This window comes from Hydra viridissima, unplaced genomic scaffold, assembly GCF_058129835.1.
Source record: "Hydra viridissima isolate aposymbiotic clone 2 unplaced genomic scaffold, HvirCarnegie_v1 scaffold_2, whole genome shotgun sequence".
Lineage (NCBI taxonomy): Eukaryota > Metazoa > Cnidaria > Hydrozoa > Anthoathecata > Hydridae > Hydra > Hydra viridissima.
In genome coordinates this window covers 27038480-27056291 of record NW_028324301.1, presented here as the reverse complement: position 1 = coordinate 27056291, position 17812 = coordinate 27038480, and the positions used below count along the sequence as shown (strand labels likewise).

General features: G+C 34.9%; 1 protein-coding gene across 2 annotated transcripts; it reads left to right on the top strand.

Annotated features, from left to right (window-relative positions):
* The first annotated feature begins 8511 nt into the window (after positions 1–8511).
* Positions 8512–15670, top strand: LOC149892683 (uncharacterized). Of its 2 annotated transcripts, none has more exons than XM_090080087.1 (5): positions 8512–8565; positions 11824–14643; positions 14877–14942; positions 15202–15258; positions 15416–15670. In XM_090080087.1, exon 2 carries the CDS (start codon positions 11853–11855, stop codon positions 14640–14642), a length of 2790 nt encoding a protein of 929 aa, XP_089936213.1. In that variant the 5' UTR covers positions 8512–8565; positions 11824–11852; the 3' UTR covers position 14643; positions 14877–14942; positions 15202–15258; positions 15416–15670. The 2 variants fall into 2 exon arrangements, with proteins under 2 accessions (XP_089936213.1, XP_089936214.1); XM_090080088.1 differs by lacking the exon at positions 8512–8565 and adding an exon at positions 9244–9656 and having other exon boundaries at positions 10368–14643.
* Positions 15671–17812: the final 2142 nt, after the last annotated feature.

Genomic DNA, 17812 nt, shown 5'->3' with positions numbered 1-17812 from the left:
TATCTTGTCTTTTTGAGTTTTATATTTTGTGATGTCAAGCTACATAAGCTAAACTTTAAAGAGGAAATTTACGCTAACCTGTCTTTGAAAAACTATTCAAAAACTACCTTTAACAAAGTAGCGAGGCTTTTTATGCGCTTTTACTCTCTAACATACCTATTTTTGCGCAAAGGATTTTATTTAATTCAATTTAAACATGCCTAGTAGATTATTATGTTGTTGGTTTTTTATGCAGCCTAACTTTAGCTACATCTATTTTTCATTTTACGTTTGTCTTATATTTTATTTTATCTTTTTGTGTTCTGTGATGTCAAGCTACATAAGCTAATGTTAAAAGAGGAAAGCTGCGCTAACCTTTCTTTGAAAAACTATTCGAAATCTATTTTTGAGATAATCTAGATTTAAAAGAGGAACACTACGCTAATTTTGCTTTGAAAAAACTCTCGAAAACTAACTTATTCGATAGAGACAGCACACAAATTTAAAAAATTGTATCTACTCATCCACTTCTTCTACAGCAAAGTACTGAGGCTTTTTATGCACTTTTATTCTCTAACATACCTATATTTGCGCAAAGGATTTTATTTAACTCAATGTAAACATACATAGAAGAGTATTGTTACCCGTTTGTTTTATGCAGCCTAACTTTAGTTTCATCTATACATTATATTGCGTTTACCTTATATTTTATCTTGCCTTTGTTAGTTTTGTGTTTTGTTATGTCAAGCTTCATAATCTAATCTTAAAAGGGGAAAACTGCGCTAACTTTTCTTTGAAAAAGTACTCAAAAAGGACCTAAATCGATATAGATAGCTCACAATTTTAAAAAGTTGCATATAGTCATCTTCTTCTTCAGCAAAGTATCGAGGCTTTTTATGGATTTTTACTCTAACTTTCCTATATTTGCGCAAAGGACATTATTTAATTCAACTTAAACATGCCTAGTAGATTATTATGTTGTTGGTTTTTTATGCAGTCTAAACTTTGTTACATCTATATTTTACGATTAACTTATATTTTATCTTGCCTTTTTGAGCTTTGTGTTCTGTGATGTCAAGCTACATAGTCTAAACATAAAAGAGGAAAACTACGCTAAACTTGCTTTGAAAAACTATTCAAAAACTACCTTTAACAAAGTAGCGAGGCTTTTCATGCACTTTTACTCTCTAACATACCTACATTTGCGCAAAGGATTTTATTTAATTCAATTTAAACATGCCTAGTAGATTATTATGTTGTTGGTTTTTTATGCAGCCTAACTTTAGTTTCATCTATATTATGTTTTAGGTTTATCATATATTTTATCTTTTCTTTTTGAGTTTTGAGTTTTGTGATGCCAAGCAACTTAAGCTAAACTTAAAAGTGGAATGCTACGCTAACCTTTCTTTGAAAATCTATTCATAAACTACCCTAGACAAAAGCTAGATTTAAAAGAGGAAAACTACACTATTTTTACTTTGAAAAAACTTTCGAAAACTACCTTAATCGATAGAGATAGCACACGATTTTAAAAAATTGCATATAGTCATCCACTACTTCTGCAGCAAAGTAGCGAGGCTCTTTATGCACTTTTTCTCACTAGTTTGCTTATATTTACGCAAAGGAATTCATTTAATTCAATCCAAACATATATAGAAGATTATTATGTTACGATTTTTTTTTTCTTTTATGCAGCCTAACATTTATTTCACCTACATTTTATTTTACGATTAACTTTTATATTACCTTTCCTTTTAGTGTTTTGTGTTTTGTGATGTCAAGCTACATAAGCCAAACTTTAAAGAGGAAAACTACGCTAAGCTTTCTTTGAAAAACTATTCAAAAACTACCTTAAACAAAGTAGCGAGGCTTTTTATGCACTTTTACTCTCTAACATACCTACATTTGTGCATAGGGTTTTATTAGATTCTAGTAGGTTATTACGTTGTTGTTTTTTTATGCAGTCTAACTTTAGCTTCATCTATATTTTATTTTACGTTTATCTTATATTTTATTTTGTCTTTTTGAATTTTGTGTTTTGTGATGTCAAGCTACATAAGCTAAACTTAAAAGAGGAAAGCTACGCTAACCTTTCTTTGAAAAGCTGTTCAAAAAATACCTTAGACATAATCTAGATTTAAAAGAGAAAGACTACGCTATTTTTGCTTTGAAAAATCTTTCGAAAACTACCTTAATCGATAGAGATAGCACAGGATTTTAAAAAGTTGTATCTAGTCATCCACTTCTTTCACAGCAAAGTAGCGAGGCTTTCTATGCGCTTTTACTCTCTAACATACCTATTTTTGCGCAAAGGATTTTATTTAATTCAATTTAAACATGCCTAGTAGATTATTATGTTGTTGGTTTTTTATGCTGCCTAACTTTAGCTACATCTATTTTTCATTTTACGTTTGTCTTATATTTTATTTTATCTTTTTGTGTTCTGTGATGTCAAGCTACATAAGCTAATGTTAAAAGAGGAAAGCTGCGCTAACCTTTCTTTGAAAAACTATTCGAAATCTATTTTTGAGATAATCTAGATTTAAAAGAGGAACACTACGCTAATTTTGCTTTGAAAAAACTCTCGAAAACTACCTTATTCAATAGAGATAGCACACAAATTTAAAAAATTGTATCTACTCATCCACTTCTTCTTTTTATGGATTTTTACTCTCTTATTTACCCAAATTTGCGCAAAGGACTTTACTTAATTCAACTTAAACATGTCTAGTAGATTATTAAGTTGTTTGTTTTTTATGCAGCCTAACTTTAGTTTCATTTATATTTTATTTTACGTTTATCTGATACTTTATCTTGTCTTTTTGTGTGTTGTTTTGTCAAGCTACATAAGCTAAACTTAAAAGTGGAAAAGTACGCTAACCTTTCTTTGAAAATCTATTCAAAAACTGCCTTAGACATAAGCTAGATTTAAAAGAGGAAGACTACGCTATTTATGCTTTTAAAAAACTTTCGAAAAATACCTTAATCCATTGAGGTAGTGCACGAATTTACAAAGTTGTATCTAGTCATCCACTTCTTCTATAGCAAAGTAGCGAGGCTTTTTATGCACTTTTGCGTTCTAATTTATCTCTGTTTACGCATATGGTTTTTGTTTATTTCTATGTAATGATATACAAAAGAGTATTTTGTTAAAGATTATGCTGCAGGAGCTGCGTAAAAAAACTCTGGCGACCTTTCCTTAAGAAAAAAGCAACTGAAAGACATGTGCGCCTTAGAAAATTCAAATCGCGATTCACCAAATTAAAAGACGAAAAGAACGAACTTTAAAAGCTCTCACTAGACATTTGTGTTTATGATAGGCAATGCAGTTTTTGATTTTATGCAGCCTAACATTTGTTTCATCTATATCTTATTTTACGTTTATCTTATACTTTATCTTGCCTTTTTGAGTTTAGTATTTTGTGATGTCATGCTAAATAAACTATACTTTGCTAATTTTTATTTGAAAAAATATTCAAAAACTACCTGAATTATAAGCTAGATCTAAAGGAGGAAAACTACGCTAACTTTTCTTTAAAAAAAATATTTAAAAACTACCTTAAACATAAGCTATATCCAAAAGAGGAAAACTATGCTAACTTTTCTTTAAAAAAATATTTAAAAACTACCTTAAACATAAGCTAGATCTAAAAGAGGAAAACTACGCTAACTTTTCTTTGAAAAAATACTCAAAAACTACCTTAAACATAAGCTAGATCTAAAAGAGGAAAACTATGCTAACTTTTCTTTAAAAAAATATTTAAAAACTACCTTAAACATAAGCTAGATCTAAAAGAGGAAAACTACGCTAACTTTTCTTTGAAAAAATACTCAAAAACTACCTTAAACATAAGCTAGATCTAAAAGAGGAAAACTACGCTAACATTTCTTTGAAAAAATATTCGAAAACTACCTTTAAACATGATTTAGATTTAATAGATGAAAACTACGCTAACATTTCTTTGAAAAAACATTCAAAAACTACCTTTAAACATGATTTAAATTTAAAAAAGGAAAACTACGCTAACATTTCTTTGAAAAAATATTCAAAAAGTACCTTAATCGAAAGAGATAGCACACGAAATTAAAAAGTTGCATTTAGTCATCCGTTTCTTCTTCATCAAAGTAGCGAGGCGTTTATGCACTTTTTATTCTCTAAGTTATCTCTACTTACGCAAATGGCTTTTGTTTATTTCAATGTAAAACTTTTCAAAAGAGTATTTTGTTAAAGATTATGCTGCAGGGGCTGTGTAAGAAAACTCTGGTGACCTTTCTTTAAGAAAAAGCAACTAAAGTAGATGTGCGCCTAAGAAAATCCAAATTGCGATTCACTAAATTAAAAGACATATACAACAAACTTTAAAAGTGAAACTATTTTTACAAGCGTATTTGGTAAAGATGAAATGTTCTTATGACATTTTAACGTTACGAAAGGGATTTTCTTCTGTTCAAATATTTATTACAATTTAAAGTGTTAAATAATGTTACAGAAACGACCTAAAACGCCTGTTGTATTAATTTAAACGAACAAAATAGATAAAAAAAAAGAAAAACTATCATTAAAAAAAAAAAAGTAAAAAAAGAAAAGAAATAGAAGTTGAGGAAAAATAAAAATAAGAACTTCTAACAAAGAGCTGTTCTTTTTATTTTTCAGATTTTAGATGCTTAATTCCTTGAATGAAAAGTTGAACTGATGACCCACTACTAAGGTTGTTCCTAGCCTTCCGTTCTCAAACTAGGCCATTCTGAGAGGCTGTTTGATTAAGTACCGTTGATAGTAGTATCGCACGTAAGAGACTTCTAAAACTCTGATTATCAATTCCTTGAATGAAGAGATGACTTCATACTCACTAACGAGGTTGTTCTTAGCCATCCGTTCTTAAACTAAGCAAAACAGTGAAGTTGTTTGATTAAGTATCACAGTTTGCTGATTTGCACGTGCACCATTGCCGAAACTGTGATGCTTGGTTCCTTGATTGGATTGAAGAAGCTCATCACCATGCTTTTTACAAGCTGTCCGTTGTTATGTTTTGCAATTCAGTGGTTCTGTTTTGCAATTCATTTTCTGTTTGTTTAAGTACCATCGATGGTGGTGTCGTGCATGCAAACTTTCCGAAACTCTGATGCTTGTTTTTCTTGAATGGAGAGATGAGCTTATACTTTAGGTGACTTTTAAAACTGCAGTAATTAGTGCCTCGAATGGAAAAACGAACTCATTCATTACAGACCAAGGTTGTTCCTGGCCATCCGTTAACATATTAGGCAAAGGAGAAAGTTAGCTTTATTTGTCGTGCAGATTGTCCGCTTTGACGTAAAATGCGACAAATTTGCTGAACGCTCTGTTTGCGCCGCCCAAGAGTCATTCTGTTTCTGCGTTGCTAGCGTCTGTCGGCTAAATACAACTGTAGACTCCGCGCAAGCTTTTTCACCGCAAAAGTTGTACAGAGCCACACCGAAGGCTAAAATCGACTTTAAGGTCGAAGGTTAAAATCGACCCTAGAGCTTTGAAAACGACGTCACGAAATTTTCAAGTACATCATCGAAGAAAATTACGGCGGCCAGATGCGACTCTTAGTACTAACTCTTCTAATCTTAGTACGTTAAGCATTCCAGTCGAGAGATCAGACGTTTTTTCGTCACCTAAGAGACCGGCCGATCCGTTTGCGACGCTGCGGAAAGAAAGAAGATGGCAAACCACAGGGTTGTTACCGTAACAAACCTCCGTGAGTACCTCCATCTCGAATGGCTTTTGGGGAAACGTTCGTTTTAAACTCAAAGGGATGGTTGTTAAAGCTCACAAAAGCCTGGTTAACGATTTTCTAACGGCAGAGACCGTGTTTACAATGGATGCAGGCCGTTTGCCCGAGCCCAAAGCGCAAGACCTTTCGGAGAACTCCTCTAGGTCGATGCAACGAAACTACTAGACGCGTGCACCTAGCGGCACGTTACAACCGAAGGACGCCCCTCGTGGACACTAAACTCCTGCTTGATATCCTCGTCCCCAGGTTTCCAAACCGTAACCCCAACCCCCTCTAATCCTAACCCCCTTACCCTCTAACTCTCCCCCCTCAAAAAAACAAAAAACATAAAAAAGCAAACAAAACGAAAAAAAAACTTGCTTCCCTCCTCACTTTTAGCTCTAGGATGCAACACCTTTTTGCCGCCCTCCGCTAGAAGGGAGTAGGGAGTAACGAAAGCTTGACATCAAAGTAGCGTTTTGTATGAGATTTGTTTGCCAAAATTTGAGCGTTTTTAAAAAAGCCAAGACTTCGTCAGAGGGGTTTCTTCTTTTCTCCTAAAGCTATCGATCGATTAAAAAGCTCAAAGCAAAGAAATTCAAAACAAAATACAAAAACGGGAAGTTTTAGTTTCTGCACCACAAGCCAAGCACTAGTTCAAACTGGAGATAATAAAAGGAAATCGAATGATCTCACTTCTCAGACCACTGAGCTGCCATTGGTCGGCAGTCTCTTGTTTGGAGACCATTGAGCTGCCATTGGTTGGCTGTTTAATCGTTGCGATTGGTCGGCAGTTTTATCGTTGGAGACCATTGAGAGATATAAAAGGAATTTTTTTTTTTGAGCACAACATTAAACGTTAAATCGTTAGATGTTGTTATAAAGGCACCATTAGAATGCGATGTCCTCAAATATTTTCCTCGATATTTTAATAAGTAAACAAAAACAAAACTAAGTCTTGCAACTGGCGAAAACTTTCAATAAGCAAACAAAGCAACAACTTTCCTTTCGAGTTTTTTACATTTTAAACAAAAGACAAACAAAGAAAAAAAAAAAACAAACAAAAACAAAAACAAAAACAAAAAAACAAAACAAAAACAAAACAGAAAAGGGAGAATGAGTGAGTCGACTGATTTCGCTCAACTGTCTTAAACGAGAAGTCATAAACGTTTGCTTGTGCCAGCAAGTTGCAAATTAAGTTGTAAATGAACTGCACCGCAAAAACTTAACCACAGTTTATTAAGCATATTAAGCCTTTGCTGACATGTTAAGACATTTTAAGCCTTTGCTATTATCATGAGGCTTTTGCTCCACGAGCCAAAAAAGTACGCTAGAGTTGACAAACTGCATCGCGGTCAAAAAGTGTAATTACGCCAACACTTTTATCCGTTTTAAGCATTTCGTTTTCGCACGAACAACAATTAAAGCAGCTCGTTGAGCTTAACGACGTTCGTATTTTTTTTCGAAGCCAAAACTTCGGCTATAAGTAGAATGAAGAGGCACTTCGAAAAACAACAAAGCTGTTCGCAGTCGATAGCAACGAGCGACAACATCTCTGCGAGTCTGGCATCAAGGTAAACAGTTTTTTTACATTTTCATTTGTTAGTGCCACTTTTGCGTACATTATGTATTCAAAAATTTGTTGCTGACGCTAGATTTTTCGTTTTCAATGAACAACAGTTGCAACCTCTAGCCGTTTGCTAAAACAGCTTGCTAGGACAACCAAATCAATCATATGTTGTGAAAATTTCTTTTTGTTCAACTGACTAAGGAAGATCGAGCGAACGCTTTTTTTTTTATAACTTGTTTGTATCATATTGCTATTAAGAAAACAGCGTTGTGTATACTAAACGTGACATAATTGGCAATTATCCGTAACTAAAAATAAGATAGAAATTACAAACTTGATACCATATTTTAATTACTCTAACAAAACTAGACGTCATCGCGTGAGAAAATAAATGTTCATAACACATAATCTATTTTTTTGTTTTTTTATTTCTTCTCTTTTTTCCTTTTAATCTCTTTTCTTTCGTCCAAAAAGCGTTTTGATTTTTGCCTCGCCACAAGCGATGAAATCGATAAAAAAACCTGCTCGGACATTCTCAATTCTCAACAACAGAAGCAATCAAAGTTCTAGCTCTCGAGCACGTGCGCCGACAGGTTGATGAAACCGTTCAAATATGCTCGATCGCTAGAATTTAAAGAAAGAAACAAGCCAGGAACAAACCAAAATAAAAAAAACAAAAACAAAAATGGACATCTTTAGAACGCTTAAATTTTATAAAATATTTTCCTCTGCGTTTTTAACCAGCTAAACTGTCGTAAAGTTTTTTCGGTGCAGTTCATTTAAAAAACTTAGTTTTCAACTTTTAAACGTTTTAGACTTCTCGTTTAAGGCAGTCGAAAGAAATGAGTCGACTCACTCTCTCTCTCCCTATTCGGTTTTGTTTTTGTTTATTTGTTTTTGTTTTTTCTTCGTTTGCCTTCGTTTGCCTTTGTTTGCTTTTGGAAAAGTTGTCGCCATGCGAGACTTAGTTTTTTTTTTTTTTTGCTCAAATTGAGCACAAGTGAGTTTCTAGTCTTGAAAGTGTGCAAAGTGTGGGCCAATCTGGTGGCTGGAGTGATGACACGTGAATGCTGGAAATTCCAGACTTTGAGCGGATTCAGCGTACATAGAAAGAAAATGTAGCATTCACGTGGGTCTCTCCTAAGCGTGCCATTGGTCGGTCTGCTGTCCTTAAGTACCCCCCTCCCCCCCCCCCCCTCAACGTCACGTTTGCTCAACTTTCTCGGTCTTTGGCGCCCAGAGAAAGCTTGAGGAAGGATAAAAAATGGCGAGGTTTCGGTACTGCGTTTTCTGTTATTCTTATTTGTTTTTGTTTGTTTGCTTGTTTGTTTGTTTGTTTGTTTGTTAATTTTTTTAATTTTTTTTTTTTTTTTGTTTGTTTCGTTCGTTTGTTTGTTTGTTTGTTTCGTTTGCTTCGTTTGTTTTGTGATGTTTTGTTTTCCCTTCTTGATGGCACAAAACAGAAGCAAACAAGACTTTCGGTTATATTCGGTTATATTCGGTTCAATAAAAGTTTGTTGGTTTCTGCACAACAACAACAACAACAACAACAACAAAAGTCCCTCTGTCCCTCAAAAGCAGTTTCTCCTCTGTCCTAAAGAAGAGCCTCTTTGTAATCGATCTTGTCTGAATGCAGCTCTCCTTTTGCCTACAGGTTTTTATTCCAACCCTTTTGTTGTTGTTAGTGCCATGTTGTTGTTATTGTTATACTCTGTAAAAGCAGTTGTTGCTGTTGTACTTGTTTGTTGTTTCTAAAGACACTGTTGTTGCTGCTGTTAGCGCTGTTAGTAATCACCCACTTGGCTTGTATTTTTGTTTCTTGTTTTTGTTTTTTGTTTTATTTATAAACACTCTCTGAGTAAGTGATGCTGTTGCTGTTGTTGTTGTTACAGTTGCAATGAGTGTTTGTTAATGTTCCCCCACTTGGCTTGTACTTTTGTTTTCTGTTTTGTTTTGTTTTTTTTTTGTTTTTGTTTTTTTTTTCTCAACACTCTCTGAGTAAGTGATGCTGTTGCTGTAGTCGTTGTTATAGTTGCAATGAGTGTTTGTTAATGTTCACCAACTTGGCTTGTTTATAATCTATTTTATTTTATCAACACTCTCTGAGTCAGTGATGGTGTTGCTGTTGCTGTTGTCGTTATTATGCTTGCAATGGGAGTTGTTACTGTTCACCCACTTTGCTTGTTTTGTTTTTATTTCTTTATTTTATCAACACCCTTTGAGCCAGTGATGCTGTTGCTGTTGTTGTTGTTATAGTTGCAATGAGTGTTGTTAATGTTCACCCACTTTGCTTGTGTTTTTGTTTTTGTTTATCAACACCCTTTGTGTCAGTGATGCTGTTGCTGTTGTTCTTATTACAGTTGCAATGAGTGTTTGTTAATGTTCACCAACTTGGCTTGTTTATAATCTATTTTGTTTTATCAACACTCTCTGAGTCAGTGATGCTGATGCTGTTGTTGTTATTGTGCTTGCAATAAGTGTTGTTAATGTTCACCCACTTTGCTTGTTTTGTTTGTGCTTTTGTTTTTGTTTATCAACACCCTTTGAGTCACTGATGCTGTTGCTGTTGGTGTTATTATAGTTGCAATGAGTGTTAATGTTCACCCACTTTGCTTGCTTTATTTGTTTGTTGCTTTTTTTTTTATCAACACCCTGCGAGTTAGTGATGCTGTTGCTGCTTTTGTCATTTTACTTGTATTTATAGTTGTTACTGTTCAGCCACTTTGCTTGTTTTTTAATCTGTTTTATTTTATCACCACTCTCTGAGTCAGTGATGATGTTGCTGATGCTGTTGTTGTTATTTTACTTGCAATGATAGCTGTTACTGTTCAGCCACTTTGCTTGTTTTGTTTGTTTGTTTGTTTGTTTTTTTTTTATCAATATCCTCTGAGTAAGTGATGCTGTTGCTGTTGTTGTTGTTATAGTTGCAATGAGTGTTTGTTAATGTTCCCCCCCCCCCCCCTTGGCTTGTACTTCTGTTTTCTGTTTTGTTTTGTTTTTGTTTTTTTTGTTGTTTTTTTTCTCAACACTCTCTGAGTAAGTGATGCTGTTGCTGTAGTCGTTGTTATAGTTGCAATGAGTGTTTGTTAATGTTCACAAACTTGGCATGTTTATAATCTATTTTATTTTATCAACACTCTCTGAGTCAGTGATGCTGATGCTGTTGTTGTTATTATGCTTGCAATAAGTGTTGTTAATGTTCACCCACTCTGCTTGTTTTGTTTGTGCCTTTGTTTTTGTTTATCAACACCCTTTGAGTCACTGATGCTGTTGCTGTTGGTGTTATTATAGTTGCAATGAGTGTTAATGTTCACCCACTTTGCTTGCTTTATTTGTTTGTTGCTTTTTTTTTTATCAACACCCTGCGAGTTAGTGATGCTGTTGCTGCTTTTGTCATTTTACTTGTATTTATAGTTGTTACTGTTTAGCCACTTTGCTTGTTTTTTAATCTGTTTTATTTTATCACCACTCTCTGAGTCAGTGATGATGTTGCTGATGCTGTTGTTGTTATTTTACTTGCAATGATAGCTGTTACTGTTCAGCCACTTTGCTTGTTTTTTTTTGTTTTTGTTTTGTTTGTTTGTTTGTTTGTTTTTTTATATATCCTCTGAGTTAGTGATGCTGTTGTTGTTATTATGCTTTCAATGAGAGCTGTTACTGTTCACCCACTTTGTTTGTTTATAATCTGTTTTATTTTATCAACACTCTCTGAGTCAGTGATGCTGATGCTGATGCTGTTGTTGTTATTATGCTTGCAGTGAGAGTTGTTACTGTTCACCCACTTTGCTTGCTTATTGTCTATTTTATTTTGTCAACACTCTCTGAGTCAGTGATGCTGATGCTGATGCTGTTGTTGTTATTATGCTTGCAATGAGAGTTGTTACTGTTCACCCAATTTGCTTGTTTTGTTTTTTTATTTGTTTTTTTGTTTGTTTTTGTTTTGCTTGTTTTTTTTTATCAATACCCTCTGAGTCAGTGATGCTGTTGCTGTTGTTGTTGTTGTTGTTATAGTTGCAATGAGTGTTTGTTAATGTTCCCCCACTTGGCTTGTACTTTTGTTTTCTTTTTTGTTATGTCAACACTCTCTGAGTCAGTGATGCTGATGCTGTTGTTATTATGCTTGCAATGAGAGTTGTTACTGTTGTAGTTATGTCTGTCATTTGTCCTTGTTAGCAAGTTCTATTTGCCCTCTCTTGCCTTTTTTCAACACAGTTTCTTTCTTTGAGTCATATGGTTGCGAGATCCTCTCAAACTCCATCTCTTTATTTATTTGTTTCTTTTTTTTTTTTTTTTTTCTCATTCTCCTTCTCATAATAGCAATCACTGCTGCCACCATGCATGTAATGCTAGTTGCTCTCATTCTTTTTCATTTGCTAGTGGAAACTTTGTTTCTTCTTGTTGCTCTCTTTTCTTTCTTTTTTCTCTTTTGCAGAGGATTCGAAAAAACACAGCTCTTCCCTGCAGTTGTAAACATTCCAGGATTCCAGGATGCAGGCAGAAGAAAAACACTCTCACTAACTGTCTTCTTTTTTTTAGCATAAACCGTTGCAAACAAACACCTGAACATGTCTTCTTCACAAGAAAACAACACTGTTGTTGCCCCTTCTCCGAACTCTAAAGCGAAAAAAAAGAAAAGAAGGCAGTCACAAGAACAGAGAGACTTAAAGCTCAAAAACAAAGTCAGGGCCGCATTAGTTGCAGCGTGTGGCTCCGTAAACAGGGTTGTACCTTTCTATGGTACCAAGAAGAGGTACGCTGTTAGCTGTCCGATGCCTTTGTGCAAACATTCCTCCACAAGCATTAAAAGACACTTGACTAAAAAAGATCATTCTTGGACTTTGGATGAAGCTTCCATCTTTTACTCTGCAATGGTCAGGAAGTTTCAGCATGCTCGTCTCGAACGCAAGTCCGGCTGTCCAAAACCTTACCCCTGTTTGCAATGTTGGAAGTATTACGACCGACTGGACATACACTTGAAAGAGACTCATTTCTACGATTCCAAGACGATCAAACAAAAGATTGCAGAGGCAAAGCGATACGACAACGACAAGCTCTATGTCCCTCAATTTATTCGACCTGCCTTCTTTGGTATTAAGCCAGTAGCTGAACAAGCGTCTGCATCAGGCTCTGCATCCTCTGCTCCTGGGCCTTCCTCCTCTTTTTCTTCTCCGGTTCTTTCCTCTGATCCTCTTTTAAGCTTGCCCTCATCAGTTGCTGGTTCGTCCGAGGCTCCTTCTGCAAACCAATGCACCTCTGTAGAAAACAAAGAGCTGAACACCGAATCCGTCCTAGACTCTGATTTTAATTCCTTAAAGCACTTGGTTTCCAACTCCTCCGTCTTGACAGAAGATAAGAGACTCTTGTTTCAGCTGGACAAAGATGCTTTTCACTTTTATTACCAGTCAGCAGATGAGCTCTTCAGAGATTTTGAAAAGTGGCTTGTGGTAGCCAACAACAACACTTTGTCACAAGCAAAGATCTACAAAAATGCAGTTGTTGAAATATTGACATGTTGTGACAGCACGCTGACGCTGCACCCGAACGCTCTCACCAATTCCAACGTTTTGGAGGATAGATACTTTTCCATGCACTTTAAAAACATTCAGCTCAATTCCAAGCTGAGTGAACTTGACCAAACAAAAGCCATGTCTTGTCACACGTTGTACAACCGCCTTGTCTACCTTTGTCTCCTGTTTCGTTTCAGTGAAGCCAGGAATGTCTATTTCGGACTTTCTCATGAGGCCATCCGACGTTTGCGCTGCAAGGTGGAGGAGTTACAAAAAGTGCTGAGGCCCTTTCGTTCTTTGAGGAGGAGCCTTGTGAAAAGCAAAAAATGCATCAACATCATCAATGTCAGTTTGCTGAACGAATATGGCAAGTCTGCATACGTAAGACAGTTAGTGGAATCGATTAGAAAGCCGTCTCTTACACCGACTAGAGACAATGCTGTGTCTCTACGAAACCATCTTCTGCTCTCTGTCACTGTAATTAACAGTTTAAGAAAATCTAACATTGCTCTTTTAAACATTAGAGACTACATGGCTGCTGAGAAGAGTGAGTGTGGATATTGCATTGTGCAAGAGCGCTACAAAACAGCATACAAGTACGGAGCCAAAAACATTCTAGTGCCGAACGACTTGAAAGTGTTGATCGATATTTATTTGCTGAGATACAGAGACCTTCTTGTCAACGACTCTCACTACATGGCTGCAGACACCAAGACTGTTTTGGAGTTGAGCGACTGCTACAGGCCCCTTTTTCCATCGATGAGACCCAACAAAGACGAATGTGTGACACTCGGTGCAACTAGAGTGCCTGTTTACCAGATGGGTTCCTCTGCTATCTCCTCTTGCCTGACGTCCTGCTTCAGAAAAAGCCAAGTAAACATTCCCATGAAGCGTCTTACTCCCACTTGCATTCGCGGTTCGATAGCCACTTACTTTGCCAACAACAGCAAAGAAGATCGCGAGCGGTTTGCTACACTCTACATGAAGCACAGCAGGAACACAATGGATAGCTTTTATGTGTCCCAGTGGAACGCTGCAGAGGAGTTGCGCTTTGCCCTGGGCATCGGACAGTCCTTCGGAGTCATAGAGTCTTTGACTGTTGAAAAGTCTGAGAGACCACCAAAGAAGGAGAAGGATGTGATGGACTGGCTCCAAACTAATGCAGAGGAGTACGGTTTTCATGAGGTTGAGGACATCTTTGAGGAAGATTTAGACTCCGGTTCTGACTCTGAAGAATGTGCTGCTACTTTCAGCTGTACCACAGTGGTTCCGTTTTCTCCAGCTGTAGAAAACAATGTTCCTTTAGAGGATAGCAACGACCATGCCGTAGATTTCTTGTGTGAACCTACCTCAACTCCTGTTTCGTCTGTTCCATCTGAACAAACAATCGCTGGTCCAGTTCTTGAACTATCCCCTGCTCTTGCACAACTAGTTCCTAACGAACAAGCTGTTTGTATGGATGTAGATCAGACTCTAGCTGTTCCTGTTGGCACAGCTTGTTCTCCTCTTGCATTAACATTATTTCCTGATGAACCGGATTTTATTGAACACCATGCAAAACTTTCTCCAGTTTACTTTAATGAGCAAGTGGTTGCCAAACCTGTTTCTGCTTCTCCTTCTCAGCAAGTCGCTTTCTGTCCTTCAAAAGAGGTCTTTTCTGTTCCTCTGACTCCTAGCCTTGTTGCTTTTCAGCAAACATTGGCCAAACCCAGTTTGTTTCTTTCATCTGATCCAGTTTCAGCTGTTCCTGTCCAACAGGCTGGTACTGTTCTTGCAAAGCAGCTCTCACCTTATGCTGTTCAATCTGTTGGTAGCCTATTTAGCCAAAGTCTTGCCTCTACATCCTGAGGTAAATTCTTTTTGATTTTTGATTTTTGATTTTTATGCAAATCTCAACACGCTTTCAAAAAATGAAAATGCCCAAATCAACTCCTTGCCCTATTGTTATTGTTAGAGCTGTAAAAAAAACAAAACAAAACAAAAAAACAACACAGAAGTGTGTATGTATTTGTTGCAGGACTAATTCTGTGATTGCTTAAATGTTTATACAAGTGAATGATACTAAAACTGATTATGTTTTAGAAGTAAAAGATCCAAGAAGAAAAAAAATCAAGTTGGAAATGCCATCTTTCACTCAAGAACTCATCGGTAATGTAAAACCTAATTTATACAAAGATATATAAACACAAACCTCTTCTTGCACAATTTCAGATGGTTAACTGTTAACAAAAACTAGCCATCATTGCTAAGTGCACTTTTAGAAAGTTGTGTCTACCCGATTTCTAATGATGAAGTTAGAAACATCACCGTTAGAAATCATGCACAGCTTGTTATCATCTCTAACACTTAGAAACTGTTGATGGTTTTTATGAATTAGAAAAATGAACATGGTTTTATTTTATTTCAGGATCAACTCAGCCAAGAACAAAGGAAAACAAAGCAGAAGTTAGCCAATGCCATTTAGGTAATCTTTCAAAAACCAGTTATTGCTATCAGTGCAAACAATAAGGTCAACAAAAAAAAATAAATAAAAAAACAGAATAAATCTTGTCTTACTTCAGAACCAAATGAATATTTGATTTAATCACTTTGTGTTATGACTTGAGTTTGTAAAATTTTAGATGAAATAGTTGAAGAGCTGAATGCTTGCCCTGGCCACAACGAATGGTTCAACACCAGAAGTTTTCCACGATGTGCAGCTTTGGTGTTGGCATACATCTTGCAAGACGTGTTTACAGATGTAAGCTCAAGTTGCTCGTACAAAGATTACCTTGGCATCTTGGCAAATCATAGCAGTGACAAGCTCATTCATGTCTTGCAAAAGTACTCCTACCAAAGCCATATTAAAGACAAAATTAAAAACATGAAGCTAAAAATTCAAAAAGAGGGTAGTTTAGAAAAGTTTGTTCAATATGGCAATATCGTGAAACCATTTATGTAGTTTAGATAAGTTTGTTCAGTTTGGCAATAAAGATGGGCCTTTTGTGTAGTTTGTTTTATCTATGCTTTTGCAAATATTTTTATCTGTTTCGCTAAAGACATAATAAACAAGAAGTTCTGTTAAACTGTTCTCACATTTCTTATTTAAAGATAGTTCAAACTTTTTTTTATCTTTAAAAAAAAAAAAAAGAAGTCGTTTTGTTATTCTGTGAAAACTTTTAATAGAGTTGCATTTAGAATTACTTCTGATGTTTTTAAGAGTTTGTTAAAAAGCAAAATAATATTTCCTGTGATGTTAAACTGCATAAGTGAAATTTAAAAAAGGAAAACTGCTCCAACCATTTTTCGGAAAAAGAAATCAAAAAGTTCCTTATTTTAAAAGATCTAGACATCCATTTCTTCTTCAGCAAAATAGCGAGGCTTTTTTATGAACTCTTACTCTCTATTTTTTCATATATTTACACAAAGGATTTTATTTAGTTCAATGTAAACATACATAGAAGTATATTATGTTTTTTTTTTTTTTTTTTTTGTTTTTATGCAGTCTAACTTTTGTTTCACTTCTATTTTATTTTACGTTTATCTTGTATTTTATCATGCCTTATTGGTTTTTGCGTTTTGTGATGTCAAGCTGCGTAAGCTAAACTTAAAAGGGGAAAACTACGCTAACTTTTCTTTGAAAAAATATTCAAGAAGTACCTTAAACGAAAGAGAAAGCACACGAATCTTGCCATCCAATTCTTCTTCTGCAAAGTAGCGAGGCTTTTTATGTACTTTTGCTCTCTAATTTATCTCTATTTACGCAAAGGGTTTTATTTCAATGTAAACACGTATAAAAGAATACTTTGTTAAAAATAATGTTAAAGGAGTTGCGTAAAAAAAAACGTCTGAATAAAGTTTCTTTACAAAAAAAACAACTAAGAAACAAGCGCGCCTAAGAAAAACCAGATCGCGATTCACTAAGTCAAAAAACGAAAGAAACAAAGTTTAAAAGGTCTTTCTAGACAACAAATTCTATTTTTGGCAATGCAGTTTTTGTATTTATGCAACCTAACTTTTGTTTGACTTCTATTTTATTTTACGTTTACCTTGTATTTTATCTTGCCTTTTTGTGTTTTGTGATGTCAAGCTACATAATCTAAACTTAAAAGAATGAAACTAGGCTAACTTTTCTAGTAGAATATTATGTTGTTGGTTTTGTATGCAGCCTAACTTTAGTTTCATCTATATTTTATTTTGCGTTTATCTTATATTTTATCTTGTCTTTTTGAGTTTTGTATTTTGTGATGTCAAGCTACATAATTTAAACTTAAAAGAAGAAAACTAGGCTAACTTTTCTTTGAAAAATTGTTCAAAAACTACCTTACACCGATAGAGATAGCTCACGAATTTAAAAAGTTGCATCTATTCATCTTCTTCTTCAGCAAAGTAAAGCTTTTTATGCACTTTTACTCTCTAACTTACCTATATTTGCGTAAAGGATTTTATTTAATTCAATTTAAACATAACTAGTAGAATATTATGTTGTTGGTTTTGTATGCAGCCTAACTTTAGTTTCATCTATATTTTATTTTGCGTTTATCTTATATTTTATCTTGTCTTTTTGAGTTTTATATTTTGTGATGTCAAGCTACATAAGCTAAACTTTAAAGAGGAAATTTACGCTAACCTGTCTTTGAAAAACTATTCAAAAACTACCTTTAACAAAGTAGCGAGGCTTTTTATGCGCTTTTACTCTCTAACATACCTATTTTTGCGCAAAGGATTTTATTTAATTCAATTTAAACATGCCTAGTAGATTATTATGTTGTTGGTTTTTTATGCAGCCTAACTTTAGCTACATCTATTTTTCATTTTACGTTTGTCTTATATTTTATTTTATCTTTTTGTGTTCTGTGATGTCAAGCTACATAAGCTAATGTTAAAAGAGGAAAGCTGCGCTAACCTTTCTTTGAAAAACTATTCGAAATCTATTTTTGAGATAATCTAGATTTAAAAGAGGAACACTACGCTAATTTTGCTTTGAAAAAACTCTCGAAAACTAACTTATTCGATAGAGACAGCACACAAATTTAAAA

What these genes read in the sequence shown, in the direction of transcription:
- LOC149892683 (XM_090080087.1), top strand. Translation starts at nt 11,853, where the DNA reads ATGTCTTCTTCACAAGAAAACAACACTGTTGTTGCCCCTTCTCCGAAC.